The sequence below is a fragment of the Dendrobates tinctorius genome, unplaced genomic scaffold (genome assembly GCF_039654945.1).
Source record: "Dendrobates tinctorius isolate UK_male_01 unplaced genomic scaffold, ASM3965494v1 ptg000387l, whole genome shotgun sequence".
Taxonomy (NCBI): domain Eukaryota; kingdom Metazoa; phylum Chordata; class Amphibia; order Anura; family Dendrobatidae; genus Dendrobates; species Dendrobates tinctorius.
In genome coordinates, this window is record NW_027362053.1 from 634,362 (window position 1) to 656,249 (window position 21,888).

The following is a 21,888-nucleotide window of genomic DNA, read 5'->3' on the forward strand; positions in this document are numbered from 1 at the left end:
TACACCACTCTAAACGCTTGGAAACATTTGTCATTGAGAGCAGCGGTTTTCTAATTGCAGCTCTTCCGTGGAATCCAGATTTGTGCAGCTCCCGACAAACAGTTTTCGTGGAAACTGTGTTCTGTAGGTGTTCATTGAGCTCAGCAGTGATTTTCGGAGTCGTGGTCTTGCGATCCTCTCTCACAATTCTCTTTAGAGTCCGACGGTCTCTCTCAGTCAACTTTGACTTTCGGCCGGACCTGTGCTTTGCTGCGGACGTTTTTCCTTCTCTTTCAAACGCAGTCATTACTTTGGAGACAGTACCTCTTAACACGCCAAGCATTCGGGCACTTTCTGTTACACTAGCGCCTGCCGTACGAGCACCAACAATTTGGCCTCTTTGAAAATCCGAGAGGTCTGCCATTGGTATCAGGTTCTCATCAATGTTCTTACAATTCTGCAAAACAAACAGTTAATTTACATACACATATCACATAACACAAATAATCAACTACAAAACATTACCATATGTCACGGTTTGCATGTTTATAACATGTTCGAAGATTATGATGCCAAAACGTTAGGTGTTTCCATTATTTTGTCCAACCCCTGTATATATAAAGCTAAGTGTAGAACTCCGCCTAGACACATTCACTATAAATCCCACATCATCTCGTCAGCCAGAGCTACCGGACTATACACATCGTTCCGTCAGCCAGAGCCACGGGACTACTACCCCTAATATCCCACATCGTCCCGTCAGCCAGAACCACCGGAATACTACCCCTAATATCCCACATCGTCTCGTCAGCCAGAGTCACTGGATTACTACCCCTAATATCTCACATCATCTCGTCAGCTCCAGAGTGAGGAGTGGATTTGCCCTGACTTCCATACCAATGATCCCTTTAAGAGAGACTGGGGTCAAAACCAAAGTGCTGAGTGGAATTGCCTTCACTTCCATACCGGGGATCCGTTTAAGAGGGGCCTGGGGTCAGAGCCAGAGCGCTGAGTGGAATTGCCCTAACTTCCATACCAATTATCCCTTTAAGAGAGACTGGGGTCAGAACCAGAGCGCTGAGTGGAATTGCCCTCACTGCCATACTGGGGATCCCTTTAAGAGAGCCGGGGATCAGAACCAGAGCGCTGAGTGGATTTTCCCTGACTTGCATACCAATGGTCCCTTTAATAGAATCCTGGGGTCAGAATCAGAGCTGTTGTGAGTTCATTTTCCCCTTCACTGTCGATGTCTGATGAACTCCCTCTTCTGGTGAAGGAAGGTAGTGAGGCTGATTACCAAACACCTGATCTGGTAGATGATGACTGGGTAACAGGAAATTCTGACTGGATATAAGGCAGCCGACGCCCTTCTGAGTCGCTGGTGATTTCTCTGCTGGATTCTTGGAGACCAGTCTGATTCCTGCTTCCCAAAGATAAGTTTTTGCTCTGCTATTGAACTTATTAGTTTTGTTTTGTTTACCTTGTTTTTTGGAGTTCAGCCATCCCCAGTCGGGGGTGTTGTGAGTTAATTTTTCCCTTCACCATTGAGGTCTGATGAACTCCCTCCTCTGGTGAAGGAAGGTAGTGAGGCTGATTACCAAACACCTGGGCAGCTAGATAATGACTGGGTGGCTGGAATTGAGGACTGGATATAAGGCTGCCGACGCCCTTCTTCCTGGCTGGTGATTTTCCTGCTGGATTCTTGGAGACCAGTCTGATTCCTGCATCTCAAAGCTAAGTTTTTCTGCTCTGCTTTGTAATCTTCAGTTTTGTTTTTGTTTTGCCTTGTTTTTTGGGAGTTCTGTTATCCCCGGCCGGGGGTGAGCTGAATTCCATTTTTGTCTTTGATCTGTTGATCTTTTGCTCTGTCTTCAGAATATACCTGAGTGCTGATATAGTCTTTTGAAGCCTAGCGACTTCAGGGCCTGTTTTTCCTATCAGTCGGTTGGCTCATTTTGATAGGGTTTTTGCGGATGGCAGACAGCAGCTTTCCTATCCTGTCCTATGTAGTTAGCTTGGGCCCCATCATTTGCTCAACCTATCTTTCTATCTGTGTTAGTGTTTTCATCTTGCTTCACCGTCATTATATGTTGGGGGCTGCCTATTGCTTTGGGGTCTGCTCTGGGGCAGTTTAGTTTTTCCCCTTTCTGTCTTTAGGCTATGTAGTTCTCCGGCTGTGATCGAGGGGTCTAGGGCTCCGTAGGAACCCCCCACGGCTACTGCTAGTTGTTGTGGATAGGTTCAGGGGTCTGCAATCCGATAGCTGCCAACCTCTCTGGTTTTTCTGGACTTAGCTGGTATTTTGTTTTTTCCTCCTTCGGTGACTCATCATAACAGAATCACCAGCCATACCGCAGATCCTAGGGTACTCAATAGCAGGAGAGAATTGTAAAAAAAAAAAAAAAATAGGGAAAAAAAAAAAAGTGTCAGAATTTTTTTTTTTTTTGTGCATATTTTTTCCTCTATATTTTCTCTCAATGGAGATGAAGCAATTGTCTGATCATGTGGAGCAGCTCGCTGCTGAAGTGCGGGGAAATTCCGCCTATCTTGCTCATTCACATGCTGCTGAACCAAAGATTCCCACTCCTGATGTGTTTTTTGGGGATCGGTCTAAATTCTTGAATTTCAAGAATAATTGTAAATTATTTTTTGCCTTGCAGCCTAACTCGTCGGGGAACTCCGCGCAGCAGGTTAAAATTGTCATCTCTTTGCTGCGCGGCGATCCCCAGGATTGGGCGTTTTCTTTGAAACCTGATGATCCTATTCTGAATAATGTGAACTCATTTTTTCAAGCCTTGGAGTTGTTGTATAATGAACCTAATCTTTATCTTTCTTCTTTATTTTTTTTATATAGCGCTAACATATTCCGCAGCGCTCTACAGTTTGCACACACATCATCACTGTCCCCGATGGGGCTCACAATCTAAATTCCCTATTAGTATGTCTTTAGAATGTGGGAGGAAACCGGAGTACCCGGAGGAAACCCACGCAAACACGGGGAGAACATACAAACTCCTTGCAGATGTTGTCCTTGGTGGGATTCGAACCCAGGACCCCAGCGCTGCAAGGCTGCAGCGCTAACCACTGAGCCACCGTGCCGCCCCTAATGCTATTGATCAGGCTGAAAAGACCCTGTTGGCATTAAGCCAGGGTCGGGATTCGGCAGAGTTGTACTGTCAAAAATTCCGAAAGTGGGCGGTCCCTACTACCTGGAATGATGGTGCCTTGGCAGCCCTCTTTCGGAAGGGTTTGTCAGAAACTGTAAAAGATACTATGGTGGGATTTCCTGTTCCCTCTGGTCTTGACGATTCTATGTCATTAGCTATTCAGTTGGATCGGCGTTTACGTGAACGCAAAACTACACGAGAGATGTTGCCACCTGTTGAACAAATGTCTGAACCTATGCAATGTGATAGAGTTTTGTCTAGGGCGCAACGTCAGGAGTTCAGAAGGCGTAATAAGCTGGTTTTTTTGTGGAGATGCCGCGCATATTATTTCTGTCTGCCCTAAACAAGAGAAACGTTGTGCACACACGTTTTCTGTGGGTGCTGTTCAACCTAAGTTTCTTCTGGCAATTACTCTGATCTGCTCCCTGTCCACATTTTCCGCCAAGGCTTTTGTGGATTCAGGAGCAGCTCTGAACCTGATGGACTTGGATTTTGCAAAACGTTGTGGATTTCCTATGACACCTCTGCGGACGCCTATCCCTTTGAGGGGTGTTGATGCTACTCCTTTGGTGAAGAATAAACCTCAGTTTTGGACCCAGGTGGTAATGCGGGTCGCCCCAGACCATCAAGAAAATTGCAGATTTTTGGTGTTGCATAATTTGCATGATACCATTGTTCTTGGGTTTCCCTGGTTGCAAATCCATAATCCAGATCTGGATTGGAAATCTGTGTCTGTGGTGAGTTGGGGTTGTCGGTGTGCCCTTAGTGACGCTCCTGTTTTCTCCACCTCTCCCCAGTCGCATGATGTTCCTATTTGGCTGACTTTTATGATGTATTTAGTGAGAATGAGTCTGCGTCTTTGCCTCCTCATAGGAGTTATGACTGTGCAATTGAGCTGAACCCGGGGTGTAAATTCCCCAAGGGTCGGCTTTTCAATTTATCTGTACCCGAGCACGAGGCTATGCGATCCTATATTAAGGAGGCATTGGAGAAGGGTCATATTAGACCATCCTCTTCACCCTTAGGTGCTGGGTTTTTTTTCGTGGCTAAAAAGGATGGTTCATTAAGGCCTTGTATTGACTATCGTGCCCTAAACAAAATTACTGTTAAATATCAGTATCCGTTACCCCTGATTTCTGATCTATTCTCCAGAGTTAAAGGTGCTTGCTGGTTTACCAAGCTTGACCTCAGGGGGGCGTATAATCTTATTCGCATTAAGCATGGGGATGAATGGAAGACGGCGTTTAATACTCCGGAGGGACATTTTGAGTACCTGGTGATGCCTTTTGGGCTCACTAATGCCCCTTCTGTCTTCCAGTGCTTCATGAACGATATATTTCGAGACTTTGTGGATAAATTTTTGATTATCTATCTGGATGATATTTTGATCTTCTCCAAGAATTGGGACTCTCATGTGGAACATGTTCGGACTGTGTTCCGGATTTTGAGGGAGAATTCCCTGTATGTCAAGGGATCGAAATGCCTTTTTGGGGTACAGAGGATTTCATTTTTGGGATTTATTTTGTCTCCGTCAACTATTGAAATGGACCTGGCCAAGGTACAGGCCATTTATGATTGGGTTCAACCCACTTCTATGAAGGCCCTGCAGAAGTTTTTGGGTTATGCTAATTTTTATCGGAAATTTATAGCTAATTTTTCTGGTATTACCAAGCCATTGACGGATTTGACTAGGAAGGGGGCTGATGTGCTGAATTGGTCTCCGGAGGCTGTTTCTTCCTTTCAGGAGCTGAAGCAAAGATTCACTTCTGCTCTGGTTTTGCGGCAACCTGATGTCTCACTCCCGTTTCAGGTGGAGGTGGATGCTTCTGAGATTGGTGCAGGAGCGGTGTTGTCCCAAAAAGATCCTGTGACATCTAAAATGAATCCTTGTGCTTTCTTTTCCCGAAAGTTCTCCCCATCCGAATGTAACTATGATGTGGAGAATCGGGAACTGTTGGCCATGAAATGGGCATTTGAGGAGTGGAGACATTGGTTGGAGGGAGCCAAACACCAAGTCGTGGTCCTTACTGACCACAAGAATTTGATTTACCTGGAGTCGGCCAAGCGCTTGAATCCTAGACAGGCTAGGTGGGCCTTGTTTTTCACACGTTTTGATTTTGTGGTCTCTTTTCTTCCGGGCACTAAGAATGTCAAGGCTGACGCCCTCTCTAGGAGTTTCCTTGCTGATTCTCCTGTTGTGACTAAGCCTGCTACCATCTTAGGCGAGGGGGTAGTTCTTTCTGCCATCTCGCCCGATTTGAGACGTGCTCTGGAAGAGTTTCAGGAGGACAAACCTGAGCGTTGTCCCAGTGGAAAGTTGTATGTTCCTGACCAGTGGAGGAAGAGAGTGATGTCTGAAGTTCATTGCTCTGCATTGGCTGGTCATCCAGGTATTTTTGGTACTAGAGATCTGGTGAGTCGGTCTTTTTGGTGGCCCGCCTTGTCTCATGATGTCAGGAATTTTGTGCAGTCCTGTGGGACTTGCTCCCGGTCTAAACCTTGTTCTCGCTCTAGTGGCTTGTTGATGCCTTTGCTGGTGCCCAGGAGGCCATGGACCCATATTTCAATGGATGTTATCTCTGATATGCCTGTCTATCAGAGAATGACTGTTATTTGGGTGATTTGTGATAGATTCTCTAAGATGGTCCATCTTGTACCACTCCCTAAGTTGCCATCTTCCTCTGAGTTGGTGCCCTTGTTTTTGCAACAGGTGGTTCGCTTGCACGGGATTCCTGAGAACATAGTATCTGACAGAGGAGTTCAGTTTGTGTCTAGATTTTGGAGGACTTTCTGTTCCAAGCTGGGAATTCAGTTGTCCTTCTTCTCTGCGTTTCACCCTCAGACCAATGGCGCAGACGGAGAGAACAAACCAGACTTTGGAGTCGTATTTGGATTTCCTCTTTCTTTCTTTAGGCCTATTTAGTTCTCCGGCTGTGATCGAGGGGTCTAGGGCATCGTAGGAACCCCCCACGGCTACTGTTAGTTGTTGTGGATAGGATCAGGGGTCTGCAATCCGATAGCTACCAACCTCTCCAGTTTTCTGGACTTAGCTTGTATTTTTGTTTTTTCCTCCTTCGGTGACTCATTCATAACACAGAGCGCTGAGGGATTTGCCCTAACTTCCATACAGGAGATCCCTTTAAGAGAGACTGGGGTCAGTACCAGAGCAATTGAAGGCAATTGCCCTGACTTCCAGAGAGCCTGGGGTCAGAAACAAAGCACTAGATGGATTTGCCCTGATATCTATACCAATGATCCCTTTAATAGAAGCCTGGGGTCAGAATCAGAGTGCTGAGGGATTTGCCCTGACTTCTATACCAATGATCCCTTTAAGAGAGGCCTGGGGTCAGTACCAAAGCGCAGAGTGGATTTTCCCTCACTTCCATACCAGGGATCCCTTTAAGAGGGGCCTGGGGTCAGAACTAGAGCGCTTAGAGGAATTGCCCTAACTTCCATACCAATGATCCCTTTAGGAGACCCTGGGGTCAGAACAAAAGCGCTGAGTGGAACTGTCCTAATTTCCATACCGGAGAACCTTTAAGAGAGACCTGGGGTCAAAACCAAAACACTGGATGGATTTGCCCTGACTTCCATACCGGAGATCCCTTTAAGAGGGAAGATGTGATTGATGGATGGAGGATGTGTGATGGGTATATGGACACGGGAGGGGGGGATTCATTTCTGTCATGTGGTCTCTGCTTCTTTCTGGGGGGCAGACAATGGCTGGGAGCTTATGGTCCTGGGGATGCTAGATTTCTCCCACCATGTCAGTGTCTGCTGAGGTGTTGTCAAGTGGGAAAACTGTTGCTCATAGCAATCAATCACAGCTCAGCTTCTTTTAAACAGCTCTGGTGAAATGAAAGATGCTTAGTGATTAGTTGATATTTGCAGTGGGCGTGGCTGACACATACACACATACACACACACGTACATACACTCATTTTACCACCCACCTTCGTGTCTACCTTTTTTCCTCATCGATTGTAAGCTTGCGAGCAGGGCCCTCATTCCTCTTGGTATCTGTTATGATCTGATCTATGTGACTTTTGTTATGCTGTACTGTCTATCGTCTGTACAAGTCCCCTCTGAAATGTAAAGTGCTGCGGAATATGCCGGCGCTATAGAAATACTGTTTATTATATATATATATATATATATATATATATATATATATATATATATATACACAGTATATATATAAACTGGCATCAAATTGGGCAGGTGACCAAGTAACCGTTGTATTCAAAGGGTTCACATACTTTGGCCACAGTTCTCAAACTGCGAACACATGGAATGGCATTTCCCATGTCAGAATCAATTAAATTCCACGTTCGGACTAAATTGGTTCTGGATTACTGAGGAGCGAATGTGCTCAGATAACTTCTTACATAATATACGAGCACTCCCAGATGCTCTGATAACACCTGAGCGTGCCAGGATAAGACGTTATCCGAGAACGTTCGCTCATCACTATTCTGCATATCAAAGTTGGTATGTAATTGGGCAGACAGCCATTTTGAATAAGTGGTGGTTCTAAAGGACCACTAATCTCACACTGCAGTCATGCAGACAGGGATGCACTGCATCAAAATCAATTCACTATAGGCTGGCCAAAGAGATTCTGGACATAAAAGCTGGCATCAAAATGGGTAAATGAACACTTTTTACTGATTTAATTAAGAAACTCACCCAGGGGCGGTCCGGTCCGGGTCCGATGGGTGTTGCGGTCCAGTGCCTCCTATCTTCTAGCGATGATGTCCTCTTCTTTGCTTCCCATCGTGGCTCTGGCGCAGGCGTACCGCTCTGCCCTGTTGAGGGCAGAGCAGAGTACTGCAGTGCGCACTGCAGTACTCTGCTCTTCCCTCAAGAGGAGCCACAACAAGAAGCAAGGAGGATGACATCATCGCTAGAAGATGGGAGGCGCCAGACCAGGACCGCGACACCCATCGAACCCGGACCGGACCGCCCCTGGTTGAGTATAATATAACTCGTTTTTCTTATCTTTCAGAATACATCGGCGATAATCTACAGCATTACAGAATGCTGTAGATAAGCCCCTGATGGTGGTGGCCGCATCTTATATGCCAAAAGATAGGTGACAGGTTCCCTTTAAGAAGGTTTTGTGCATGTAGTTGACACACTTTAATTTTCCATAATGCACTACATGAATAGCTATTTATTAAATTATTTCTTTCAAGACAATTTACAGCATGGATCCTAGATATAGTCTTATACATGTTTTTACATGGGTGTACTTGATAACTGTTATTATTATTGCAGTGGAACATAAAGGTCAGGGATTCAAGTCCCATTAAGACACTGACTCAAATGACATTTCTACATATTCAGAGCACTAAAATAACATCAACAGCAAATTTAAAGGGGTGGTCTGAGGTACACATTTTCATCCTAAATCCCTATCAATATTATGCCATAATCTATTCTATTCTCTAGTATGCTTAAATTAAAAATTCCATATCCTTCTCTAACTATACACCCTAACTGCTTTTCCTTTTTTTTTTTTTTTTACAATTTCCTTTTTGGTGACACTTCGTTTGAGAACTCGGTGCACGCTGGGATACTCAAACAAAGTGTCATTCATTAGTGGGCAGAGGCTGCAGTTACTGCCACAGCCTTTGTCCCCTCCCTGAAAGGACGCATCACTGGTGACCTTTGTTTCAGGGGCGGTGCTAGTCCATGCTCTGTCACTCTGCTATGTGCACAATGACAGTGCACTCTCTTGCCAAATCAGCAGTAATGAGCAGGCAACAGAGCGCACTGTCAGACTCAAAGACCTTCAAAGTGGATAATACTCTTTCATAGTACAGTTATTCTCCAGCAAGATACATCCCCAAATTGGATCTCTGGAATATTACTGAGGACATTAAATTTTTTTCCGAGGAAGATGATAATTTATGGCTAAATCACTTCCATACAGAGATAATCTTTTATCTGGGCACAAGAACAGAATACAGATCACAGTGAGATACCACATAGTGCATTCAAAGTGGATGCGAAGACCCTGGGCCTTAGGCGAAAGGGGCTCATGGGAATATTGGGCCTGTTTAAATTATTGCACTAAAAAGTGGCATGTAAAAGTGTGGGCACCCCTGGTCAAAATTACTGGTATTGTAAACAAGCAAGTTGAAGATTAAATGATCTCTAAAAGGTCTAAAAGTTAAAGATTACTCATTTTCTTTATATATAGTTTTTTTTTCTAAAATACATTGTCATTTTTCACATTTTAAAAATTACAAAAATAAAAATGGGCCGATGCAAACATTTGGGCACCCTTGGAGATTTGTGTGCTCAGATAACATCATCTGTAAAAAAGCTTTAGTTGAAAAGAGGATGGCTTCTACAGATTGATAATGATCCTAAACACACGTGAAAATCCACAATAGATTACCGCAAAACGCACAAGCTGAAGGTTTTACAATGGCCCTCACAGTCCCCTGATCTGAACATCATTGAAAATCTGTGGCTAGACATCAAAATAGCAGAGGATGCAAGATGACCCAGGAATCACAGAACTGGAAGAATTTTCCAAGGAAGAATGGATGAAAATCCTTCAAACTAAAACTGAAAAACTCTTGTCTGGCTACAAATAGTATTTACAAGCTTTGACACTTGCAAAAGGGGGTACTACGAGGTACTATAACCATGCATGGTGCCCAAACTTTTGCATTAATTCATTATCCTTTTTGTAATTTTTAAAATGTAAAACATGACATTATATATTTTTTGGGCTAAAATACACAGGAAGTGTGTCATCTTTAACTTTAGGTCTTTTAGCGATCATTTCACGTTCAACATTGGTTTATCTGATCGATACATTTATTGTGCCCTGCTGTCTTAGTTTAGTTTGATTGATTAACGAGAAGAGAGAGTAAAAAAAAAGGAGATCTAAGTCTTAGGCTGGGTTCACACGTGGCGTTTTTTTCGCATTTCCACGGTGGTTTTAACTGCGCGATTTTGCCGCGAAAACGCGAAAAATAAGCATCCCATGCATTCCTATGGGATTCTGCAATGCTGTGCTAATGCTGCGGTTTTTACCGCGGCGGAATCGCTTCGCGGTAAAAAACGCAGCATGCTCATTAATTTCGCGGAATCGCAGCGATCCCGCACCCATAGGAATGCATTGTTCTGCTTACTTTCCGCTGTGCACACCATGCGAAAAGTAAGCAGAACATTTGCGGATGGTACCCACGGTCTGGAGGAGAGGAGACTGTCCTCCGGGCTTTGGGTCCCATATCCCTGTAAAAAATAGAATTTAAAATAAAAAATATTGTTATTCTCACCTTCCGACGTCCCGCGCAGCCTTCCTGCCTCTCTCCACACTCCCGATCCCAGTAAGCCTTTGCGAGTGATGACGTCCGTTCTCGCGGGATCGCGAAGTCTCGCGGTCATTCACGCGACGTCATCGTGAATTACCGCGAGACGTCGCGATCCCGCGAGAACAGACGTCATCGCAGTAATTGTCGCAAAGGATTACTGGGACCGGGAGCGTGGAGAGAGGCGGGAAGGCTGCGCGGGACGTCGGAAGGTGAGAATAACAATATTTTTTTATTATTATTATTTTTTTACATTCTATCTTTTACTATTGATGCCGGATAGGCGGCCTCAATAATAAAAAGTTGGTCACACTCGTCAAAAACACTATGTTTGACGAGTGTGACCAACCTGTCAATTAGATCTCCAAGCGATGCTCCAGATCGCTTGGAAAACGGTAGCAATTCTGCAAGCTAATTACGCTTGCAAAATGCTAGTTTTTCCGCGGGAAAATCGCGGGAATTTAAAATGCGATTTTCATGCGGAATGGAATTCCGGAATTCTCGCGGTAATTTCTGCGAGAGTTCCACTACGTGTGAACCCAGCATTAGCCTCCTATATATTCAGACATAGCTTGGGGAAGGTATTTTGCAGGGGGCATTTATGCACATTTAATCGAAGTACATTTGATCAAAGTATGAGGCAGGTATAACATGGCAGTTAGACAGGGCAGGAGACAGGTAAGACATTTATATACATCTATCCCCTGTACATTTGGAATGCAACAAATATATACCATATGCATTTGTGTAATTTATATCCTGACCGCGGCATTCACACACATCCACCACCCTGGCATTAACTCTCTACACTCCATCCATATCGGCCCCTCACTCCTTTCCTCTCCTATGTATAGCACTCACGCTCTTTTCACATTGCTAAATTGCACAGATCCTTTCAGTCCCACCATTCAACATCAGAGACGCTCTCACAAATCACTTAACCATCTGCTCACTCTTTCTATCCTCCTTCTCCTAGTCGCAGGAGACATTGCTCCCAACCATGATGTTACTGTAAGTCAAACCCCCCAACTACTACACTCAAAACCCCTCTAATCTTATTAACGTTCCCTGCATGCCATTTGTCTCTCTTAATTGTGCCCTTTGGAATTCTCGCTCAGTGTGTAACAAACTCTCCTTCATCCATGACTTCTTCCTTTCTAATTCTCTTAACCTTCTTGCTCTTACTGAAACCTGGATCCAGCAGTCAGACACTACCGCTGCTGCTGCTCTTTGATATGGTGGACTACACTTCTCTCATACCCCAAGATCAGACAATAGAGCAGGTGGGGGCGTTGGTCTGCTCCTATCACCCAAATGTACCTTTCAGGTTATCCATCAAGTACCCTCACTTGTCTTCCCTTCTTTTGAGGTCCATGCTGTCAGACTCTACACCCCCTTCTCATGCGAGTGGCGGTGGTATATCGTCCTCCCGGCCCCTCCCATCAGTTCCTGGATCATTTTGCCACTAGGCTTCCAAATTTTCTCTCCTGTGACATCCCTACCCTCATCATGGGCGATTTCAACATCCCCATTGCTCTTCCCCTCTCCCCATCTGCTACTCACCTTTTATCTCTAACCTCCTCGTTTGGCCTTTTGCAGCTTACTAATTCTCCAACGCATGAAGACGGAAACTCCCTTGACTTGGTCTTCTCTCGGCTTTGTGCAGTGGATTATTTTGCAAACTCCCCTCTCCCGCTCTCTGACCACAATCTTCTTTCATTCTCTATCAAGAACTGCCAGGCTGCTCAGGTCACCCCCACTGTCCATACTCATAGAACCATACAGGCCATTAACACCCAGAAGCTTATGAAGAACTTGCAGTCTTCATTGGCCCCTATCTCCTCCCTCTCATGTCCTGATTCTGCATTGAAGTATTACAATAAAACACTTCAAAGTGCCCTGGATGAATTTGCACCTCCTATACATAGAACACCACAACACAGACGGCGACAACCCTGGCACACCCTGCAAACACGTTTCCTGCAGCGGTGCTCCATGTGTGCCGAACGTCTGTGGAGAAAATCCAATCTACACGAAGATTTCATTCATTATAATCATAGAATCATAGAATCATATAAGTTCATGCTTAGAACATACAAGACTGCCCTTCACCTCTCAAAACAAACCTATTTCAACACCCTCATCACCTCACTGTCCAATAACCCTAAACGTCTCTTTGACACTTTTCATCCTCTACTCAACCCAAGAGTACAGGCCCCAACCACGGAGCTTCGAGCTGACGATCTGGCCAATTACTTCAAAGAAAAAATTGACCAGATCCGACAGGAGATTATCTCCCAATCACCTCATACCATGTACTGTCCTCCCTCCCCCACTGAATCTAGCTCACTCTCTGATTTTGAATCAGTCACAGAAGAAGAAGTAATCAGGCTCCTTGCATCATCTCACCCAACCGCTTGCACCAGTGACCCATTTCCGTCACATCTCCTCCAGTCCCTTTCCCCTGTTGTCAACACTCACCTAACTAAAATATTTAACCTCTCTCTCTCTTCTGGTATCTTTCCCTCCTCATTTAATCATGCCATCATACACATCCACTACTTAAAAAACCATCCCTCGACCAAAACTGTGCCACTAACTATAGACCTGTCTCTAATCTTCCCTTCATCTCTAAACTCCTGGAACGCCTGGTCCACTCCCGTCTTATCCGCTATCTCTTTGATAACTATCTTCTCGACCCTCTCCAATCCGGTTTCCGCTCTTTACACTCTACTGAAACTGCCCTCACTAAAGTCTCTAATGATCTACTAACAGCTAAATCAAATGGTTATTACTCCATGCTAATTCTCTTAGATCTCTCTGCAGCATTCGACACTGTGGATCATCAGCTCCTCCTCACTATGCTCCGTTCCATTGGCCTCAAGGACACCGATCTCTCCTAGTTCTCCTCCTATCTCTCTGACCGCTCCTTTACTATATCTTTTGCTGGTTCCTCCTCCTCTCATCTTCCCCTTACTGTTGGGGTTCCTCAAGGATCGGTTCTAGGCCCCCTCCTCTTCTCTTTGTACACTGCCCCTATTGGTCAAACAATCAGTAGATTTGGTTTCCAGTACCATCTCTATGCTGATGACACCCAATTATACACTTCTCCTGACATCACGCCTGCCTGTTTAGAAAACACCAGCGATTGTCTAAGCGCTGTGTCTAACATCATGTCCTCACTATATCTGAAACTGAACCTGTCAAAGACTGAACTCCTTGTGTTTCCTCCCGCTACTAATGTACCTATACCCAGCATTGCCATTTCCGTGTGCGGTTCCACTCTTACTCCCCAGCAACATGCCTGCTGTCTTGGGCTCATACTTGACTCCAAACTTTCATTTGCCCCCCACATCCGATCACTGGCTCGCTCTTGTTATCTGCACCTCAAAAACACTTCTAGAATTCGACCTTTTCTTACTTTTGACTCCGCAAAAACTCTTACTGTTTCTCTTATTCATTCTCGTCTGGACTATTGTAACTCTCTTCTAATCAGTCTCCCTCTTACCAAACTCTCCCCCCCTCCAATCTGTCTTGAATGCTGCAGCCAGGATCATATTCCTCGCCAATCGTTACACCGATGCCTCTACCTTGTGCCAGTCATTACACTGGCTACCCATCCACTCCAGAATCCACTACAAACTTATTACCCTCACCCAAAAAGCTCTCCTTGGCTCAGCACCACCCTACATCTCCTCCCTTGTTTCAGTATACTACCCTACCCGTGCCCTCCTTCTGCTGATGACCTGAGGTTAACATCCTCAATAATAAGAACCTCCCACTCCCGTCTCCAAGACTATACACGTGCTGCGCCAATTCTTTGGAATGCACTTCCCAGGTCAATACGATTAGTCCCCAATTCCCACAATTTTAAGCGTGCCCTGAAAACGCATTTATTCAGACAGGCCTACCGCCTCAACACATTAACCTAACTATCCCTGTGTGGCACAGTCAAAAGTTTTACCATAATCAGGTTCCCCGCATCATGTTCCCACATGCTTTATGCGTCCATTAGCCCTCTGTGTCTGTACTGTTACACACTCAACATTATGGCTGGTCCATACAATCAGGGCAACTGTTACCACCCACCTTTCGTGTCTACCTTTTCCTCATAGATTGTAAGCTTGCGAGCAGGGCCCACATTCCTCTTGGTATCTGTTATGATCTATGTGATTATTGATATGCTGTAATGTCTATCGTCTGTACAAGTCCCCTCTGAAATGTAAATTGCTGCGGAATATGTCAGCGCTATAGAAATAAAATTTATTATTATTATAACTTGCTTAACTGTTCACAAAACAGTCATTTTGACCAGGTGTGCCCAAACTTTTATATGCCACTGTATATATTAACAGCTATTAATTGCATTTGTTTTTGAGTTTTTTGAAGCATTAATGATTTTATGGACTGACAAGCTTACTGTCTAGTTTTGAAGGCGTGGTGATGTATTCTCGCACAAAGGGAGCCTCTGGATAGGAAGAATCAGCGTGGTAGGCGGGAAATGCTCTTTTTAACCCCTTCACCCCCAAGGGTGGTTTGCACGTTCATGACCGGGCCAATTTTTACAATTCTGACCACTGTACCTTTATGAGGTCATAACTCTGGAACGCTTCCATGGATCCCGGTGATTCTGAAATTGTTTTCTCGTGACTTATTGTACTTCATGTTAGTGGTAAAATTTCATTCAAATAACTTGCGTTTATTTGTGAAAAAAACGGAAATTTGGCAAAAATTTTGAAAATTTCGCAATTTTCCAACTTTGAATTTTTATGCCCTTAAATCACAGAGATACGGCACACAAAAAACTTGATAACTAACATTTCCCACATGTTTACTTTACATCAGCACAATTTTGGAACCAAAATTTTTTTTTGTTAGGAAGTTATAAGGGTTGACCAGCGATTTCTCATTTTTACAGCACCATTTTATTTTTAGGACCAAATCACATTTGAAGCCACTTTGAGGGGTCTATATGATAGAAAATACCCAAAAGTGACACCATTCTAAAAACTGCACCCCTTAAGGTGCTCAAAACCACATTCAAGAAGTTTATTAACCCTTTAGGTGCGTCACAGGAATTTTTTTGAATATTTAAAAAAAAATGAACATCTAACTTTTTTTCACAAAAAAAATACTTCAGGTTCAATTTTTTTTATTTTACCAAGGGTAGCAGGACAAATTGGACTGCAAAAGTTATTGTGCAATTTGTCCTGAGAACGCTGATACCTGATTTGTGGGGGGGAACGACTGTTTCGGCGCATGGCAGAGCTCAGAATGGAAGGAGCGCCGTTTGACATTTTCAATGCAAAATTGGCTGGAATTCAGATTGGACGCCATGTCACGTTTGGAGAGTCACTGATGTACCTAAACAGTGGAAACCCCCTACAAGTGACCCCATTTTGGAAACTAGACCCCCCAAGGAACTTATCTAGATATGTGGTGAGAACTTTGAACCCACAAGGGCTTTACAGAAGTTTATAACGTACAGCGGTACAATTAAAAAATCATATTTTTTCCACAAAAATGATCTTTTCACCCCAATTTTTATTTTCCCAAGTGTAACAGGACCCTAAAAGCTATTGTGCAATTTGTCCTGAGTACGCTGATATCCCACATGTGGGGGTAAACCACTATTTGGGCGCATGGCAGAGCTTGGAAGGGAAGCAGCGCCATTTGACGTTTTTGGTTGGAATTGAGATCAGACACCATGTCGCGATTGGAAAACCCCTGATGTACCAAAACAGTGGAAACTCCCCACAAGTGACCCCATTTTGGACACTAGACCCCCCACGGAACTTATCTAGATGTGTGGTGAGCACTTTGAACCCCCAAGTGCTTCACAGAAATTTATAACGCTCGGACGTGAAAATAAAAAAAATCATTTTTTTCCACAAAAAATGATATTTTTGCCCTCAAATTTTTATTTTCCTAAGGGTAACAGGAGAATTGGACCCCAAAAATTATTTTGCAATTTGTCCTGAGTAGGCTGATACCCTACATGTGGGGGTAAAACACTGTTTGGGTGCATGGCAGAGCTTGGAAGGGAAGGAGCACCATTTGACTTTTTCAACTCAGAATTGGCTGGAATTGAGATCAGACGCAATGTTGCATTTGGAGAGCCCCTGATGTGCCCAAACAGTGGAAACCCCCAATTCTAACTCCAACCCCAACACACCCCTAACCCTAATCTCAGCCCTAACCCTAACCCTAGCCCTAACCCTACCCCTAACCCTAACCCTAGCCCTAATGGAAAAATGGAAATAAATACATTTTTTTTATTTTATTATTTTTCCCTAACTAAGGGGGTGATAACGGGGGGTTTGATTTACTATTTATGGCGGTGTTTATGTTTGGCAGCTGTCGCACGCTAAAAGACGCTTTTTATTGTAAAAATAGTTTTTGCATCACCACATATTGAGAGCTATAATTTTTCCGTATTTTGATCCACCAAGTCATGTGAGGTCTTATTTTTTGTGGGACGAATTGACGTTTTTATTGGTACCATTTTCGGGCACGTGACATTTTTTGATCGCTTTTTATTCCGATTTTTGGAACGCAGAATGAACAAAAACCAGCGTTTCATGAATTTCTTTTGGGGGAGTGCGTTTACACCGTTCCGCGTGCGGTAAAATTGATAAAGCGGTTTTATTCTTCGGGTCAGTACGGTTACAGCGATACCTCATTTAGGTCGTTTTTTTATGTTTTGTCAGTTTTATGCAATGAAAACTATTTTATATAAAAAATAATTATTTTTGCATCGCTTTATTCTGCGAGCTGTAACTTTTTTATTTTTTCGCTGATGATGCTGTGTGGCGGCTCGTTTTTTGCGGAACAAGATGACGTTTTCAGTGGTACCATGGACATTTATATGCGTCTTTTTGATCGCGCGTTATTACACTTTTTGTTTGGCGGTATGATAATAAATCATTATTTTTTGCTTCGTTTTTTATTTTTATTTTTTAAGGGGTTCGCTAAAGGGGTTAACTAATGGGACAGTTTTATAGGGCGGGTCGTTACGGACGCGGCGATACCTAATATGTGTACTTTTATTGTTTTTTTTTTTTTTTATTTCCAAAAAATGGATTTATTTGGGGGAATATATATTTTTTTTTCTAATTTATTTGGCGATTTTTTTTTAAATTATTTTATTTAACGTCGGCGCTGCACAAAGCCCAGCAAGCGCCAACGTTTATCTACTGTGGGCGGTCGGGAAGAGGTTAATACAAGTAGATATTGATTATTGGTTTGTCAATTATCGCCTGAGCAGTTTACTTAATTGATTAATTGATTATTTATTTGTAATAACCCTTTAACCCCTTCATGACTGGAGCTTTTTTCGGTTTTGTGTTTTCGTTTTTTCCTCCCCTTCTTCCCAGAGCCATAACTTTTTTATTTTTCCATCAATATTGCCTTGTGAGGGCTTATATTTTGTGGGACAAGTTGTACTTTTGAACGACACCATTGGTTTTAGCATGTCGTGTACTAGAAAACGGGAAAAAAATTCCAAGTGCGATGAAATTGCAATAAAAGTGCAATCCCACAAATTTTTTGTTTGGCTTTTCTGCTAGGTTCATTAAATGCTAAATCTGACCTACTATTATGATTCTCCAGGTCTTTGCAACTTCATAGACACCAAACATGTCTCGGTTCTTAATTATCTAAGTGATGAAAAAAAATTCCAAACTTTGCTAAAAAAAAAAAATTGCGCAATTTTCTGAGACCCGTAGCGTCTCCATTTTTCATAATCTGGGGTCGGGTGAGGGCTTATTTTTTGCATGCCGAGCTTATGTTTTTAATGATACCACATTTATGCAGATATGATCTTTTGATTGCCCGTTATTGCATTTTAATGCAATGTCGTGGCGGCCCAAAAAACCGTAATTCTAGAGTTTCGATTTTTTTCTTGCTACGCCATTTAGCGATCGGGTTAATCTTTTTTTATTGATAGATCGGGTGATTCTAAACGTGGCGATACCAAGTATACGTATGTGGGATTTTTTTTATTGTGTTATTTTGAATGGCGTGAAATGGGGGTGATTTAAACTGTTTTTTTTATATATACGGTATATATATATACCGGTATATATATATATTTTTTTATTTTCAATAATTTTTATTGGTATATATATATTTTTAAAAACATTCTTCTTTAACTTTTGGCATGCTTCAATAGCCTCCATGGGAGGCTAGAAGCTGACATAGCCTGATCGGCTCTGCTATATACAGGCGATGCTCAGATCGTCTCTATGTAGCAGAATTACTGCATTGTTATGAGCGCCGACCACAGGGTGGCGCTCATAGCAATCCAGCATCAACAACCATAGAGGTCTCAAGGAGACCTTTGGTTGTTGTGCCTACGAACCGATGATAAATACTGAAAAAGATAAATTTCAGCTCACCTCTTGTAGGTTCGTAAGAACTACTGAAAAGCTCTGAGCGCGGACACGTCTCTGCCAGGACGTATAATGACTCCAAGAAAAGGAAGAAAGGTCCAGCGCCAGAAATTTAAAATCCAGGATTTTTATTGTATCATATTTAAAATACATTCATGGCTGCTTGTGATCAAGTAACGGCAACAAAGTTCACCGCATGGGGATATTCTCCAGGTCTCTGTACACGTTTCGAGCACAAATGCTCTTAGTGGCTGACCCCCATGACTGACAGCTCACCAATGATTGGCTGCCCTTAGTGGCTGACCCCCATGACTGACAGCTCACCAATGACTGGCTGCCCTTAGTGGCTGACCCCCATGACTGACAGCTCACCAATGATTGGCTGCCCTTAGTGGCTGACCCCCATGACTGACAGCTCACCAATGACTGGCTGCCCTTAGTGGCTGACCCCCATGACTGACAGCTCACCAATGATTGGTGGCTCTTAGTGGCTGACCCCATGACTGACAGCTCACCAATGACTGGTGGCTCTTAGTGGCTGACCCCATGACTGACAGCTCACCAATGACTGGTGGCTCTTAGTGGCTGACCCCATGACTGACAGCTCACCAATGACTGGCTGCCCTTAGTGGCTGACCCCATGACTGACAGCTCACCAATGATTGGCTGCCCTTAGTGGCTGACCCCCATGACTGACAGCTCACCAATGACTGGCTGCCCTTAGTGGCTGACCCCATGACTGACAGCTCACCAATGATTGGCTGCCCTTAGTGGCTGACCCCCATGACTGACAGCTCACCAATGATTGGTGGCTCTTAGTGGCTGACCCCATGACTGACAGCTCACCAATGACTGGTGGCTCTTAGTGGCTGACCCCATGACTGACAGCTCACCAATGACTGGCTGCCCTTAGTGGCTGACCCCATGACTGACAGCTCACCAATGATTGGCTGCCCTTAGTGGCTGACCCCCATGACTGACAGCTCACCAATGACTGGTGGCTCTTAGTGGCTGACCCCATGACTGACAGCTCACCAATGACTGGCTGCCCTTAGTGGCTGACCCCATGACTGACAGCTCACCAATGACTGGCTGCCCTTAGTGGCTGACCCCCATGACTGACAGCTCACCAATGATTGGCTGCTCTTAGTGGCTGACCCCCATGACTATCAGCTCACTAATGATTGGCTGCTCTTAGTGGCTGACCCCCATGACTATCAGCTCACTAATGATTGGCTGCTCTTAATGGCTGACCCCCATGACTATCAGCTCACTAATGATTGGCTGCTCTTAGTGGCTGACCCCCATGACTGACAGCTCACCAATGACTGGCTGCCCTTAGTGGCTGACCCCCATGACTGACAGCTCACCAATGACTGGCTGCCCTTAGTGGCTGACCCCCATGACTGACAGCTCACCAATGATTGGCTGCTCTTAGTGGCTGACCCCCATGACTGACAGCTCACCAATGATTGGCTGCTCTTAGTGGCTGACCCCCATGACTGACAGCTCACCAATGACTGGCTGCCCTTAGTGGCTGACCCCATGACTGACAGCTCACCAATGACTGGCTGCCCTTAGTGGCTGACCCCCATGACTGACAGCTCACCAATGATTGGCTGCTCTTAGTGGCTGACCCCCATGACTATCAGCTCACTAATGATTGGCTGCTCTTAGTGGCTGACACCATAACTGACAGCTCACCAATGATAGGGTGCTCTTAGTGGCTGACCCCATTGACTGACAGCTCACTAATTGGCTGCTCTTAGTGGCTGACCCCCATGACTGACAGCTCACTGATTGGCTGCTCTTAGTGGCTGACCCCCATGACTGACAGCTCACTGATTGGCTGCTCTTAGTGGCTGACCCCCATGACTGACAGCTCACCAATGATTGGCTGCCCTTAGTGGCTGACAACTCACACACAGTTACGCAGTGATAGTTACCCTTAGTGTCCTGCTTGCTGCTCGCTGACTTTGCCTTCCTGTTGACTGTCCTCTGCCCATCATCTCTCTCTTTTTGCTTTCTGACCCTCTTGTTGCCTCTCCTGGTCACAGGCAGGTAGTCAGTCAGCTGGTGCTTTCTCTCCATGACCTGCTCTCCTGGGAGCTGCTCAGACTTGTCCCAGCAGGTAACGAGATAACGCTGACTTCTTCCTTGTTTTGCATGTATCCCCGCCTGCAGCATCCATGTCACTAGTCACGCCTGTGTGCATTGTACGCACGAAACTGCGCCACCTAGTGGACATACGGTGGGGACGCAGATCATTATACAACAGTAAACGGTGAAGTGTAGATGTGAAGGGCTCGGATAGTGACAGCAGCTTGTGACTCTCATGCTGTGACCCTCATGATCCCAAATTCTTGCTTTGATTTTTTTTTTAAAGTGATGAAAAAAACACAAAAGTTTGTAAAAGAAGAAAATATATATTTCTGTCATAATTTGAGATCCGGAATTTTTTTTAACCATTGATGGCGCCGTGTAAAAGCTTGTTTTTCTGTGTGGCGAGCTGACGTTTTTATTGATGCCGCTTTGGGATAGATTGTATGTTTTAGTGGAGCGTGGTGCCTGAATTACGCCAATTCTGGCTTGTCAATTTTGCTTCTCTTTACTATGTTTACTATATGGCATAACTATTTTTTATATTTTGATTGATCAGACTTTTATGGATGTGGTGATACCTAATATGTCTGTTTTTTATTTTTTACATTTTTTAATTGGAGGAAAGAGGTGATTTGAATTTTTTTTATGTTTTTTACTGTTTTAAAACTTTTTGTTCTATATTCTACTTTATATATTTTTTTGTTTTCTTAGCGGACTTGAACCTACTATCATCTGAGCGCTTATACTATATACTACAGTATTATACCGGTAGGTCCATATATATTTGGACAGAGACAACATTTTTCAAATTTTGGTTCTAGACATTACCACAATGAATTTTAAACAAAACAATTCAGATGCAGTTGAAGTTCAGACTTTCAGCTTTCATTTGAGGGTATCCACATTAAAATT

At 44.0% G+C, this 21,888-nt stretch overlaps 1 protein-coding gene across 2 annotated transcripts in view; it reads right to left on the reverse strand.

Annotated features, from left to right (window-relative positions):
• POLD4 (DNA polymerase delta 4, accessory subunit) overlaps positions 1–21,104 on the reverse strand; it is a 30,717-nt gene extending 9,613 nt beyond the window's left edge. The window contains exon 1 of one of the 2 annotated variants that reach the window (XM_073563398.1): positions 20,820–21,104. In XM_073563398.1, the coding sequence (XP_073419499.1) occupies positions 20,820–21,060 (241 nt within the window). In that variant the 5' untranslated portion in view covers positions 21,061–21,104. The remainder of the gene's footprint in view (positions 1–20,819) is intronic. The other variant, XM_073563399.1, reaches the window with a different exon arrangement.
• Between the last annotated feature and the right edge of the window lie 784 nt (positions 21,105–21,888).